The following is a 15,493-nucleotide window of genomic DNA, read 5'->3' on the forward strand; positions in this document are numbered from 1 at the left end:
AACTCATAATATTGATTGGCTTTTAGCCACTTGCTCAAAAGGGTGTCTGGGTAGCTTATTAGTTGTTTTTATTTACACCTTTATACAAAGACTGTAAATAGGAATTCATAGTGCAATATGTTTTTCTAAATACACCTAATAACTTTATTAAAAGGAGTGATAATAAATATGCAAATGTATTCAATTTTTTATACTTATGCATAAAAATATGGTAAATGAATAATTTTATACATGCAATTACTTGTGTGTACAGCTATTGGTACACTGCTGGTAATAAATAGACAAAAAACTATTCAAATTCCATTAAGATACTAATTCATTACTAAGAAATAGTTTTTTTCAGACATGGTCACATGTAATACTAATGGACAATGAAGTAAAAAAATCAGTGTTAAATCAGTCTTGTTCATCAAAATATCTTAAAAACATACCAGGCTTGAGATTTTACTTACCTTTACACAATAGCTGTATCAACAAAACATCACAAAATATGAGCTTTTAAAATGGTAATGACATTAGATATTGGCTGCCACCACAGGTGTTTACAAAACTATTTTGCATTTTGTGATTCCATCCTCCAAATCATTACACATTTGAAGTTTCACAGATTTGATGATAATACTGTGTGAACATTAAAACGACAGTGTCCTTACCTACGTATTATTTAAAAACCATTTCAATGTAATTGTAAAATCTGGTACCAATATTATATGATACCTGTATTATATTTGCTAGTCTGTTCCTCTTATTTAACAGTTTTGTTTCGCTTGAGTCCTAGTTGCAAACATTGTAATGATATGCACTCAAATCAATCCTAAATGGATCCTAAATGCTCACAAGGAAAACTCAACCAGCAGAATATGTCTGTTTGTAGAATGGAGGATACAATGTTCACTGATCCTGCACTCCCCCTGCATTGTTTTCACCCCTTCAAAAATCTCCTCTGGAGGCTTAAGGGACCAGCTAATGTTGCTGTTGTCTAAACTGGGAAGGGAGAATCAGTGGAAATTGTCTCCCCTCCTATTTCCACCACCTGGAGACTCATTTGAATGTTCTTTCCATTTACCAAAGGCAACTGGGAACCAAAGAATAATATTTGAAATATAATTGAGTGGTGACTAAAATATGCATGCTGAATTTTGGATAAGAGCATTACAGTAATTTGGTAGCGATACTCCCTTGTTTATTCTATAAGCATATTCACTTAGTATATATATAAAATGCATATTTAATTTTGTTTGTGTTTTTTTCTGTATAATTTGCCATGGATTTTATTCTTTCAGCTTTATTATAGTTTTTAAAACTATCTGGGAGGCTTCAGTTTGTTTATTTCTCTGCTGGTACTTGCTTTGGTGATCTCCCTTGGCTGATTTGAAAGCTAAAGCATTGCAAAACACAGGCAACTGGAAACACAATAATGAGACTACTGGTGGACTGCTACATGTCCCCTTTTTTCTTACTCTATATGCAATTAAGCATGAACATCAAGATGTTCTCTAAAATGATAGTTTCCATGGGCCTGATAAAAAAATATAGGCTTTGCAGCTGCTCTTGGTTCTTGCTTGTTTTAATTTGGTCTTCCTTCTCTTGTCCTGTCCTTTCTTTCCTGTCCTTTGCCTTTTCTTTTTCCCATGTGTTTGGGGTCTTGTTGTACCCACTCAACAGTATCTCCTCCTGCAGACTCCATTGATGTTCACAGACCAAGCTCAGCAAGATGTCATCATGGTCCTAAAATTTCCATCCAACTCCCCTGTAACACACGTAGCAGCCAATACCCAGCCTGGTCTGGCAAATCCTGCTGTGATTACTGTCACTGCTAACCGACTGTTTGCTGTGAATAAGTGGCACAATCTTCCTGGTAAGTATGGAAGTACTGGGAATCCATAAGTATTAATTCTCTCTCTGATATTGCGGGGAAAGAGAGAAGGTTTGTGCATGACATGATTATTTGTATGTTATTAATTGACTGAATCCTAAGAAACACAAGTAGTGGAAACATAAGTTGCAGAATTCACATAAAGAAGGTACAACAGATTTTTGTGACTTATGTTGAACACCCTATATTTCATCCCTCATAATTTCTCCAGAGTCCTTCATTCCTCAGTATTTTAGGATTGGATTTTAAGAAACACAAGTGGAATTGTAGTGGAACTCACCTAAAGTAGGTGCATCAGATTTTGGTGATTTATGGTGAGACATACTGAACTTCATTTCTTATCATTTCTCAATAGCCCTTCAGTCCTCAGGATCAGGTTTTTGTGAATCATGGTAGTAAGGAAGATTTAAAATTCCCATTCTCTAACTGAAAGCATCGCTTCCATGCTCTAGTGACCAAAGTTCCTCCCCCTCAATAATAATAATAATAATAATAATAATAATAATAATTTCAGAGGACTGGAGAACCATTGAGACCTGGTGTGGGATGCTTTGTAGGGTATTGCAGCTGAAGGAAACTGACAGAAATCAGATGCATACCCTTCTCATATAAATGGAATGCCCTTGTTCCAAGGAAGGATCTTTTTGAATCCAGTCTGATGTGATGATCTTCAGAATGTCAAGCTAGAGCCACATTTTTTGATAATCTGAATGAATTATATTTTGGGTTCCATTAATAGCACAAACATTACATTCTAATCATTGGCATTTATCACACTAGCAAGATCCCGTGGGAAAATGGGATTTAAATGAGAGTTAGAGAAAGCCCTGAAATGTCCGAAGTTTATCACACGACATCACTGTTAACATGAAATAACACGAACTTAAATCAAAGTTAAACTGGAGAAAAACGGCAGCTTTTTACTTTTGGAAAATTCTGAAAGTAAAAAGGTGGTTTCTTCTCCGCTTCAAGTTCGTGTCATTTTACTTTACCAGCAATTTGGTGTGATAAACTTCATGAATTTGTGGGTTCTGTTTAAATTTGAATGTTTAAATCCCGTTTTTAAATAATAATAAATAAATAAAAGTTTTATTTTTATACTGCCCTTCTTCAAATCAGGGCGGTGCACAACAGAGTTAACAATACAATATACATCAGGCAAATGCAATATACAAATTACAATATTAAGAATAAAAACCTAAACATAGACATATTAAAAACATTACAGCCTCATGCCAGTCTAATGCTGGCAGAGGAAAAGGGGGAGATGAGTTCACATTCTGGGGGAAAGATAATCAGGGGTAGGCCTGCTCGAATAAATAGGTTTTCAACCCCTTCTTAAATTGGGGAAGGGAGGTGGCTGCGCGGAGCTCTATCGGCAGCGAGTTCCAGAGGCTGGGGGGCGAGGTCGTAAAGGCCCTCCTGGAAGTAGAAACTAACCTGGCCTCTGGAACTCTTAAAAGTTGCTGCCCAGATGATCTGAGGGTGCGGGACGGATTATATGGGGAGAGGCGGTCCATCAGATACCCTGGGCCCAAGCCATTTAGGGCTTTATAGGTAACGACCAACACCTTGTATTGCGCCTGGAAGCGGATAGGCAGCCAGTGCAGCTCTTTAAGCACTGGAGTTATATGACTGGCCCTAGATGTATTGGTGACCAGTCGGGCTGCCATATTCTGCACCAATTGCAGCTTCCGGGTATGATACAAGGGTTGCCCCATGTAGAGCGCATTGCAGAAATCCAAGCAAGAGGTTACCAGAGCATGTACAACAGTTTCAAGGTCCCTCCGGCCCAGGTAGGGGACGCAGCTGGCATATCCGCCGAAGCTGATAACAGGTGCTCCTGACTGTCGCATCCACTTGAGATGTAAGGTGGAGCGACGAGTCAAGGAGCACCCCCAAGCTGCGTACCGAATCCTTCACAGGGAGCGTGACCCCATTCAGGACAGGTGGAATTACCGCCATCCTTGGACCAGGAGAACCTATCACAAGTACTTCCGTTTTCTCTGGATTCAGGCTGAGTCTGTTTTCCCTCATCCAGCCCATTACCGACTCCAGACAGGCCACGAGAGGAGAGATGCCATCCCCGGTCACTGCATCAGTCGGAGACATAGAGAAGACTAGTTGGGTGTCATCAGCGTACTGATAACCCCGCGCCCCATGTCTCCGGATGATCTCTCCCAGCGGTTTCATGTAAATGTTAAAGAGCATAGGAGACAGGATAGCTCCTTGAGGGACCCCAGATGTTAGGGGTCTCCTGTCGGAGCAAACGTCTCCCAGCTGCACCATCTGGAACCTCCCAGATAGGTAGGACTGGAACCACTGGAGCGCAGTGCCCCCGATTCCCACCTCCTCCAGGCGCCCCAGAAGGATACCATGGTCTATGGTATCGAAAGCCGCTGAGATGTCCAAGAGCACCAGCAGGGACACGCTTCCCCTGTCAATGCCCAGATGGAGATCATCGACCAAGGCGACCATGGCAGTCTCAACCCCATAACCCGCCCGAAAGCCAGTTTGAAATGGGTCTAGATAATCCGTTTCATCCAGGATTGACTGAAGCTGGAGAGCAACCGCCCTCTCGATCACCTTCCCCAAAAATGGCAATAGCGAAACTGGCCGGTAATTGTTATGCAACAGGGGGTCAAGGGAAGGCTTTTTTAACAAAGGTTTTACTATGGCCAATTTCAAGTTAGATGGAAATTGCCCATCCCTCAAGGATGTATTAATAATCCGGTGTAACAATGAGGTCACAACTGGTCCCCCCTGTGCCGCTAGCCATGAGGGACAGGGATCGAGAGAGCATGTTGTCTTCCTAACACTTCGAAGGATCCTGTCCACATCCTCGGTACTAACAGACTCAAACTGATCCAGTATAACTGAGTCCACGGAAGCTCTGGATACCTCTGCTCTAGGTTCTGCTCTAATGCTGGCTTCAAGACCTTCGCTTATTCGAGAGGTTTTATCCGCGAAGAAGTTGTTAAATTGGTCACAGCAGGCCTTCGAAGGTTCAAGGATCTGGTTCGGGGCAGGAGGGAGCTGAGTTAGCTCCCTGACTACCCTGAACAACTCTGCTGGACGCGACTCCGCGGACGCGATACGGGCACCACAGAACGAATTCTTAGCTGCCCGTATCGCCTCTCCGTAGTCCTCCAAAAGGTGGTCCAGGAGAGCCTTGTCGGCTAAGCGTAGGTGTTTCCGCCAGCGGTGCTCTAGCCGTCGCAGAACCCGCTTCCGCGCCCGGAGATCTTCCGTATACCAGGGCTTACATTTGGAAGCAGGCCTGAGAGGGCGCTTGGGAGCAATATTGTGTATAGCCCTGGAAAGACCAGTATCCCAGATACCAGTCAGGGCATCAACAGAGTCGCCGTCATTTCCAACCATATACCCCTCTAGGGCTTCTTGGAACCTCTTGGGTTCCATCAGCCTTTGAGGGTGGACCATTCGAATAGGTCCGCCACCCCCGGGGGGGATCTGGGTAGAAGCCTTGATCTTTGCCTCCACCAGGAAGTGATCTGTCCATGACAGGGGGGAAATATTAGATATTTCCACCCACGGATTTTCCATGTCCGTACAAAAAACCATATCGAGTGTATTACCCGCAGAATGCGTAGGACCCAAGACCAGTTGAGACAGGCCCATGGCGGTCATGGTATCCATGAATTCCCGAGCCGCACCAGATGGAATATGGTTGGCCGCGAAGGGGATGTTGAAGTCACCCAGGACCAAAAGCCTGGGGGACTCCAGCATCAGCTCCGAGACCAAATGTGTCAGCTCGTTAAGGGAATCTGTTAGCGCACGGGGTGGCCGATACACCAACAGAATCCCTAGACTGTCCCTGGCCTTCAGGGTCAAGTAAATACACTCGATATAGGAAGTTTGGCGAACATGGTTCCTGGAGAGAGACAAGATGTTCTTATGGATCAAAGCGACACCCCCCCCCCCCGCCCACCTAACCTGGTCTGGTCCTTCACTGAGTACCCGGCTGGCAGGGCCTGAGCCCACACAACTTCTCCTTCAGGCCCAAGCCAGGTCTCAGTAATGCAAGCCAGGTCGCAGTTGTTATCATCCAACATATCATGGACAATGTGGGACTTGTTCTTAATGGACCTGGCATTGCATAGGAGCAGAGACAGGGTTTGTGGTACGGTTGGAATGACCCTCAGGTCCTTTTGGTTAGGAGAGGGACAGGAAGGAGAGATAGATATTAAACATCGATCTCGCCTTCCCCTGCAACGCCAGTCCACACTCCTACCGCCATACCTTCCCCTGCCCCACACTACCTCAATAGGAGCCCCGCGCTTGTCTAGATGTCTATCCCCCACCTCCCCAACCGAAGCATGTCCCCCATCCGTGCCCTCCTTCTCTCCCCATAATGCAGCAATGATGGAAGGGGAAAGATGCAACAATCATCCCCGGCTGCCTATTAACCCACAAAAACAAAAACCCCCAGAAAACAGAAAAAAACCCCCACCCAACCGCACCCAATCCTTCCCGCGCTGAGCGCTCGTTCCCGATAGTATGGGAGCTGGTGTTGGCGTTTCTCCGGGGGGCTGGCGAGCCGGCCTTTAGAGGAAGCCGCTCCCACCGACTCCTCCCCCTTTCAAAACGTCACGCCAGGCGGCAAAAAACTGAGTCCTCCTCCGCTCTGGGCGCTGGGCGCTCGTTCCCGGTGGTGTGGGGGGTTGGCGCTGGCGTCTCTCTGGGGGCCGGCGGGCCGGCCTTTAGAGGAAGCCACTCCCACTGACTCCTCCCCCTTTCAAAACGCCACGCCAGGTGGCAAAAAACTGAGTCCTCCTCCGCTCTGGGCGCTGGGCACTCGTTCCCGGTGGTGTGGGGGGTTGGCGCTGGTGTCTCTCAGGGGGCCGGCGGGCCGGCCTTTAGAGGAAGCCACTCCCACCGACTCCTCCCCCTTTCAAAACGCCACGCCAGGCGGCAAAAACAGAGTCCTCCTCCGCTCTGGGCGCTCGTTCCCGGTGGTGTGGGGGGTTGGCGCTGGCGTCTCTCAGGGGGCTGGCGGGCCGGCCTTTAGAGGAAGCCGCTCCCACCGACTCCTCCCCCTTTCAAAACGCCGCGCCAGGTGGCAAAAAACTGAGTCCTCTTCCGCTCTGGGCGCTGGGCGCTCGTTCCCGGTGGTGTGGGGGGTTGGCGCTGGCGTTTTTCCACAGGATCTCGCTGGTGTGATAAAGCTTTGTTATACAGCCATATAATGAAAGAATGGAATGGAAATACAACCATGTAGGTTACCTTTTTATAATAATAAACTGATGTAAGAAGTCTATAGAATCAATTATTTGTTCTTACATACTTGTCATAGGAAAAACACAACCTATTAATAGGAAATAGAAAATCACATGCAAAACCAAGTCCAGAGATTCAAACTGCAGGATGTGGAAGCAGCATTTTACCAGTTACCTAAAAATCTCTATAATAATTAATATATAATAGAACATCATTCTATCAAGAATGAGATTGTAGAAGCAATAATAACAATAACAATAATAATATGTATTTATTTATATTTCCTGCCTCTCCCTGCGGATCGAGGCAGGATTACAACATAAGATAAAAATACACAAAGTACAAAAGCATAATAAAACATACATTAACCCCTAACCCTCCCACCATTACAGATAATAAAATTTCTTTCTCTGTGATGGTTAACATAATCAATAAATGGAAACCAATCAATTAAAAAATGTCTTCATAGTGTTCATTTTTAAAGAATGTCTAATTTTACCAGTAAGTTTCTCCATAAGGGCAACTAACTGAAACAAACAAAGAGTATTATTTTTTTTGTGTTTTTTTCAGGCTATGTGACTATGTTCTAGAAGAGTTTCTTCCTGATGTTTCACCAGTATCTGTGGCTGGCATCATTCTCTGAAGATGTTAGCCATAGATGCTGGCAAAACATCAGGAAGAAACTCTTCTAGAACATGGCCTCATGGCCTGAAAAACCCACAAAAAACTATGGAAGCTGGCCATGAAAGCCTTCGACTTCATAGTATTAATTTTTTTCATGTGAAACATGTTTGTTATCTTTTAGAAACAGTGAGAGTAAGCCCAATGATGGTGTAACTACTATTTTCCAACTAGTTATTTTTCTCGTTTCTGTAAAGATGTTTTTGCCAGAATTTTTTAACTAAAGGGGTTAGCAACCACAGGGGGAAAAGTTAGCAATATCATTACGATTTCTCCAGCATTTGAATGATATTTGATTATCTATGTAACCAAGTTTTACAGGTGCATTATTCCAACTAAAAATAGTTTTTAAGTTATGCTCTCTCAGAGGAGAGGAGTTTTGTAGAGAAGGCCACCAGTTGTCCTCAATTTCAAAACCAAGTTTTTCCCCTCAACATTGTTTAACCCCACTCCCAAATGTTGTCATATATAGTATCTAATAAAACAGAATATAGTTTAGAATTAAATCTATCTTAGTTAGATTAGTTTTCCATTACATCAAAAGGAATTCACAGTGGCAGAGGACAGTTTACAGCCAGATTTATTTCAGGATGAGAGAAGCAAAGCAAAACACTTGGTGTATGCGAAACCAAGATACAGGCATTTTACCCAGTTGAAGTTTCAGTTAAGATCAAGAGTTAGGATGTTGCCCAATAAATAAATCTTATAAACTGTATAGTGCCCTCTTTAGAATATCTTTATTTTTAATTGCCATGTTATGAGAAGCAGCATGGTGTACTGATTTGAGTGTTAAACCAGAACTCAGGGAAACTAGGATTTGAATCCCTTATTTTCCATGAAACCTACTAGTGGGAGTGAAGAAGTCACACTATTTCAACCTAAGAGGATGCCTCTGAATAGGGTTGCTTTCAGCCAGAGTTTACTTCAAGTCACTAACAACAACAGTATGAGAAATACAACTTAATAAAGTCTTGGCTGTAACATCTTTTATAACAGTTTTATGACCAGCAAGTACATTGAGGACAACTGTGAGGGTTTACATTTTTTGAAGGAACTTTTGAATTTGCAGCCTGAAATTCAGTTTTTGCAATCTGATAACCTCACTGCCAAACTTGTAGTAAGGATAGCAGAAATGGTCAAATTGCTGGAGCGCCCTTAATTTTCTACATTGGCTTTGGCTTATATTTCACTACTGAGTTTCAGCAAGCAGATACAACATTCTCTTTCTCTCCTGGTTACAAGATGGAATTTTTGTTTTAAGACTTCTTATTTCTTTCGTTCTCCGTAAATTTCTGGATCCCCTTTGTTTTTCTGTTTCTTGTATCAAAGGTTTTCAGTCAGTTTGCTACTCGATATACATACAATACAGATGACCATACATGTGTATTGTGCATGTGTTCAGTTGAGCAAGCTAATGGTGAGGAAAATTGCACCAAATATTCACACTCAGAAATCTGGAAATGAAGGGAAATAGAAACATTTCACTTACCTCATGATTGTATACATACTTGGGCTTCTGATAAATGTCAGTCTGTATTTATTCTGTAGCTGAGCTAATTCTCCTTCTTTAGCCTGTCTAGTTCATGCAGACTATTTGTACTGTCATAGCCCTTTGTCTACCTCTTCTTGCTCCTTTATGCTATGCTATGCTGTGTCCTTTTTAAGAAGCAACAAGACAATGAAACAAAACAATGTCCACTATTCTGAGTTGCCTACTACTTATGTCCCTTCATTGACACTGTGCTTGCTATTCAATTCCTTTTTTTAAAAACTAACTAAATAATAATACACTGTTTACATGGTCTAGTAAAACTGTACAGCTACACCTATTTTATTTTGCTCTGTTGTCAGCTTGATCATTTTTTTTTTTTTTTTGGCCAAATTCAGTATTACACCCAGGCTGGAAATTTACATTGTGTCATCATTTACTCACATTTTAGTACAACAGGACTTATGATTAACATAAGAAATGTGTAATCATTCCAGCTGTGCTGATTTTATAATAAGCACCTGCTTTGCAAGGTATATGTGAAAATGTGAGATATTTGCACATATGATTTTTATTATGTTAGTTTCCATTTCCAGTAGCTTTCATTGATATTTTGAAATTTTTTACCCGCAAAACAAATATCTTTAGGGTACAAAAAGTATCCATACATTTACATAAAACCCTGCAGTCCAGAATGGTTTCTTGAAGTTCTTTTTCATGCATGCAGCTTTCAGATCATGAATGAAATATTTAATGCTGTATGGACTAGAAATTCTCTTTGTCATATAAATACTAATAAGATACTTGAATGAATCCTTTGTGCTGTGCTGTTCAAAAATATTTTTAAGAAGGAAATAATATTTGCCATAGTCAGCAGATGGTTGTCACATTTTGTTTTCAGTGCTCTTTACTACTTAATTTTGTTTTGTTGCAACATGAGAGGCTGCCAGTCAAGCATCTGCTATAGCTTATGGCCGAGTTCTGGACTCTGTGACGAGGGTACACATTGAGAATAGCAATAATCTAAAATAAATGTAATGAGCAAGCACCTGGATGTTTTTTGTTTTGTTTTGTTTCATTGATAGTGTTTAATACATGGAAGAAATTAACACTGTTCCAGTGAAACAATGCCATGTAGTATTTGATTTATAGGATTTTCCTTGATTTTAATGCCTGAAAATAACACAATTTTAAAAATCTTTCTTGTGCATTTTAGCTCATCAAGGTGCCGTACAGGACCAGCCATACCAGCTGCCAGTGGAAATCGATCCTCTCATAGGTCTGTCACTTCCTTCTCTCTTTGCGATTCATTAAGCCCTGTATGGTGGCCCTGAAGTGTAGATTACGGTTGTTTTTCACTTGCTGGTTGCTGGGAATGGAATTTTCCTGATAAACCATTTGCATGCAAATTGGAATGCAATGAGCTGTGGCTATGCTGGTATTTCATCAACTCCCCCTCATTGGTTTGCCTAATTTGAACAGGCCTAGGACGTGTGTCAGTGAAAATTAATATGGATGCCGTAATAATGTGTGATTGAGAATGCGCATGAAGTACTGTCAGGATAATATTGGGTCTTTTCATCACTCAGACTTGTTGATGAGCAAGAGCGAGGCATGTTATGATGAATGGGTGCACCAGTAATGCGATGGAGCTCCTTTACTGAAGAAATTTTCATAATAACAGTGGGATTCTTAACGGCACTGTGTTGTGAAAAATAAAACTGTGGTGCCAGAATTTCATCATTAAGGGAGATCAATCCTTTCTTCACAGTCCTGCTGTTCAGGCTGAGGGAATTAATGTGTAATTGCAGAGTAGTTCCAAAGCTGAAATATATAATGCAGCTATTTTTAGTGTTAAGATATTAATATTCATTTTCCTAAGACATGGCAGACTTTAGGATCGCAATCATGAAAGCAGTAAGATTGTTTCACAGCTAGAAAAACACAAAGTGCATTCTATTTGCATTGGCTTCTTATACTGTTCCAGTTTGTATTGCTAAGCAGTTAAGCTCTTTTTTTTTTTTTTTAGGCATTTATGGTTTCACCATCTGATTCAATTCAACTTGCAAATTGATATAGATCATAGTTTTGAAAGGCATTGTTTTGCAGATTTCTTATATAAAATTTGCTCATATTAAACTGTACAAGGCCACAAAATTTTACTTGTGTAATTCTTCCAAAATTCATCTATTTCTCAAAGTGACCTTTTATAATCTACCTATTTCCTGAATATGAATGAATTATTATGCTTATTTTCAAAGACAAAAGGCACTCCTACATAATTTTTTTTTCTAATTAATAATAGCATATATAAAATGATTACAATTAAATTCAAGTGGGTAGTTTTTCATTGGTGACTGATTTTCAGTATTGACATACTGATGAAACATTATACAGTAGCTCTGCTATTTTGCTTACCTGTTTAACATTTTAAGCATAGGACTGTGGGACTCTCTGCCACAATAGTTAATAAAATTATTGCATTAAAATAATACTTCTATTACCACCAAATTAAACTTTCTGTAACTTACACAAACCCAGTACAGGTAGTTTGGTGCTGGAGCATATGCATGGAATTGACACCATCACTACAATTGTTACATAATGAATGAAAATAAGTTGTCTGTTGGTCTAATCTGCTCTGCAGAAATAATGCAGCTTGACGCCACTTTAACTGCGGTGACTCAATGCTATGGAATCCCAGGATCTGTAGTTTGTTGTAGCACCAGAGGTCTCTGACAGCGAAACTTAAATCTCACAAAACTACAACTTCCAGAATTCCATAACATTGAGCCATGGCAGTTAAAGTGGTGTCAAACTGCATTATTTTTGCAGTCCAGATTAGATTTATTGTGCGTATGTGTGACTTGCAAGGCTTTATTCACACTGCAGAAATAATGTCATTTGAAACCACTTAAACTGCCATGGCTCAATGCTGTAGAATTTTGTTGTGGCACAAGAGCTCTCTGAGAGAGAAAGCTAAATATCACACAGATTTACAAATCTCAGAATTCCATAGCATCAAGTCATGGCAGTTAAAGTGGTGTCAAACTGCATTGTTTCCGCAATACGGATGCAGTCTAAGTTGCCTATTGACTTATGGCGACCGGGTCAACCCCCATAAGGATTTTTAAGGCAAGGAGTACTTTGAGATGGTTTTGTCAGCTACAAACCTGATATTTATCAGTGGTCTCCCATGCTGGTATTAACCAGAACTGACCCTGGACAGTAAGAGACTGCAATGTTGTTTGTCAAATGGTAGGCTCATATTGCTGAAGAGTACATGTATTTAGCTATCCAGTTATCTTGAATCAGCTATTAATGCCCATTAATTTTGCCAAAAATAGATGAAAACTAGTAGAGCTGGACTGTTGATATGGATCCATAGAGTTGCCTACATTTTTAGATTCTCCTTTGGATAACTGACATTGGTGTATGGATGGTCATGATAAGTGCTGAAAATTTGAAATTTACTTATGTCTGTCTGATCACTGGTGATAATTGGGTATATAGGCTGGACCTTATAGAATTTACTTCCCGACAAAACATGGAAAAATCTAATTAAACAGTGAGGAGGAAGTGAAAAATGGATAGAAGCAAAAACAACAGCAACACATACTGATTTAATTAAGTGTGCATAACTCAAGGAATCAAAACACAATTTGAAGCAATGCCAAATTAATATTTTATGTTTTTCCCCCCTCTTCTCCTCCTGGCCCCACCTCTCCAGCCAGCAATACAAGTATGCACAGGAGACAAATCACAGATCTTCTAGACCAAAGTATTCAGGTCCATTCCCAATGTTTTGTAATCACTTCTGATAATCGATATATTCTGGTCTGTGGTTTTTGGGACAAAAGTTTCCGGGTGTACTCTACTGACACAGGTATGTTACTTTGTTTTTCTCTAAAACTTTGGGGAAGGACTTGCTTACTTTTCTGATTTTCCTTTCCAGTTGAACATCTTTGTTTTTAAATCATTTTTCAACGTTTTAAAAATAATAGCATGGTATCTGTCTATTATACTACAAATAAGTTATGTAAGAAGGTAACTTATCCAACCGACCTCTGAGAGCTCTAAGATAAAATGCTTCACTTCTGGTTATGAAGTATATTTTCTAACTGTTTTAGATGTTCTAGAGTTTTAGCTATTTTATTGAATTGATAATAATGTTGGTGTTTTATTTATTGTTTTTTATATCTATACTGTGTTAATTTGTTGATGTAAAATACAAATTATTATTATTATTATTATTATTATTTTCTTTAGGAAGGGAAGAAAGTGAAACTTTATGGATGTTCAGAATCTTTGTATAGGACAATTAATAGTATTTCCATCAATGTTCTAATCACCTAAAAGTTTTACTTAGTAGAGAGTAGTAATAATTCTGTCATGTCTCCTTCCATCAACATTTTATCTTCTGTAGAAGATAAATTAGAAAATCAAATGGAAGCTTTGGTCAGATCCAGCACACAGAGATAGACTTTTCCTGTAAATCCAACTCTTATTGGCTGTGCAGCCTCTGCACTTTTCCCCAGCCTTAATTCTAGCAGGTGGCATCCACTTAGAGGGTGAATTCTCTGTTTCTCATTGCAATCTTGATTTCCCTCTCTCCATTGCAAGTTTGTGATCTGTGTAATATATATGCACACAATTTCTCTTCTGGAGCTTTTTCTTAGTAACTAACCCCTAAACCATTTAGTTTCATCTGTTCATAGTCCCCCATGAACAGGAACTACAGCATTTATGGAAGAATAACCATGATCTATGAGTTGGGATCATAGCATGCGTACACTTATTTTTCATCAGAAAATGAATCTCCAAGAATATTGCTTGCTTTCTCGCATTCATGTTCTTTCCAGTGCTGTTTTCAGAACAAATAACTTTAGAAGCAAAGAAAAGTACTTACGAATTTAGATCTCTGTGAATTATTGAAACCATTTGACAAAGAAAAATAATTTTAATTACATGACTCAGTTGAAAAAAACTATAATTTGTGAAAACAATACACTAATACTGTTGGAGTATATATAATGCATGCATTCTTTGAAATGCTAAAAAGAACATCAGAGTAGAAAAATGCAAGAGTTAAAATGAAAAAATATATCTGCTCCAAGCTTTATGCAGATACCTTTGGAGGCATAATGTTAAACCTGTTATAAACTTGTGGAAGAATTATTGCTTCTGAGACTGAAATGGACTGTACTGCTTCAGAATGCAAGTAGGAAATAGATTTCTGGTATTTTCCTCAATAGGAATATTTTTACAATTAAGAAACAAAAGGCCAAAAGCAGTACATCTGTGAGAATTGTTTTAGCCCAGCCAGGTCCCAGTTGTGCTAGTCTTCATTTGGCATGGAGATTTAAGTATTTAACTGTGTAAATATTAAAATATAGTAATCTTAGTTATAGAGCAAAAGTGTTGTATTCTCCCATACCATCCTGATCCTGCTTCATGAGTAGTCCATGCCTATGTCTTGAAGAGAGAAGTGAGACTAGGATAAAATGTATTGGAACATAGTAATTTGGGACCTAAAAATGTTGCTATTAAAATGTGACCTTGGGTTTGTGTTTAATAATGCTAGAAATGTGCTCTCCAGTAACTAAGTGGGATAGTGATGGAGGTGGAGTGTAAAAATGAATCACTTTGTTCTTTTTATAGGAATCCATATTAATAATGCATATGTATGTTCAAAAAACAAAACATACATTTTCATTTGCTTTTATTAACCCATTTCAAAGCATGAAGAGTTGGATTTACTGAGCATTCTCTGCTTATAGTGTTTAAAACAGAATTCACTGTTCAGATGGATGTTTTGCTTTTATGTAGTGGTGCATGTATGTGTGTAAATGATTAGCAAATGGTGATTGAAGATATTGCATGAATTTTCAGCCAACTCTATGGCACCAGATTCAAATATATTAAAGCTGCAAGACTGACTCATGAATTTAATGGGTGGAACTCTGCCTGGGTACCCTTGATATCCACTGGGGTTTGGTTCCAGGATCCATCATGGATACCAAAATCCATTGATGCTCAAATCACATTAAATACTAAGGCACAGTAAATTGGTGTCCCATTTATAAAATGGTTTGCTTTTTGGAGTGTGTGTGTGTGTGTGTGTGTGTATGTGTGTATATGTGTGTGTGTGTGTGTGTGTGTGTGTGTGTGTGTGTGTGTGTGTATATATATATATATATATATATATA

The 15,493-nt window shown here is 39.9% G+C and overlaps 1 protein-coding gene across 4 annotated transcripts in view; it reads left to right on the forward strand.

Moving 5' to 3' along the window:
* The window catches only part of LRBA (LPS responsive beige-like anchor protein), a 432,959-nt gene that overhangs the window by 390,812 nt on the left and 26,654 nt on the right, over positions 1 to 15,493 (forward strand). For 3 of the 4 annotated variants that reach the window (XM_042467312.1, XM_042467313.1, XM_042467314.1), the window contains exons 50-52: positions 1,666 to 1,858; positions 10,501 to 10,563; positions 13,015 to 13,170. In XM_042467312.1, the coding sequence (XP_042323246.1) occupies positions 1,666 to 1,858; positions 10,501 to 10,563; positions 13,015 to 13,170 (412 nt within the window). The remainder of the gene's footprint in view (positions 1 to 1,665; positions 1,859 to 10,500; positions 10,564 to 13,014; positions 13,171 to 15,493) is intronic. The other variant, XM_042467315.1, reaches the window with a different exon arrangement.

This window comes from Sceloporus undulatus, chromosome 5, assembly GCF_019175285.1.
Source record: "Sceloporus undulatus isolate JIND9_A2432 ecotype Alabama chromosome 5, SceUnd_v1.1, whole genome shotgun sequence".
NCBI lineage: Eukaryota > Metazoa > Chordata > Lepidosauria > Squamata > Phrynosomatidae > Sceloporus > Sceloporus undulatus.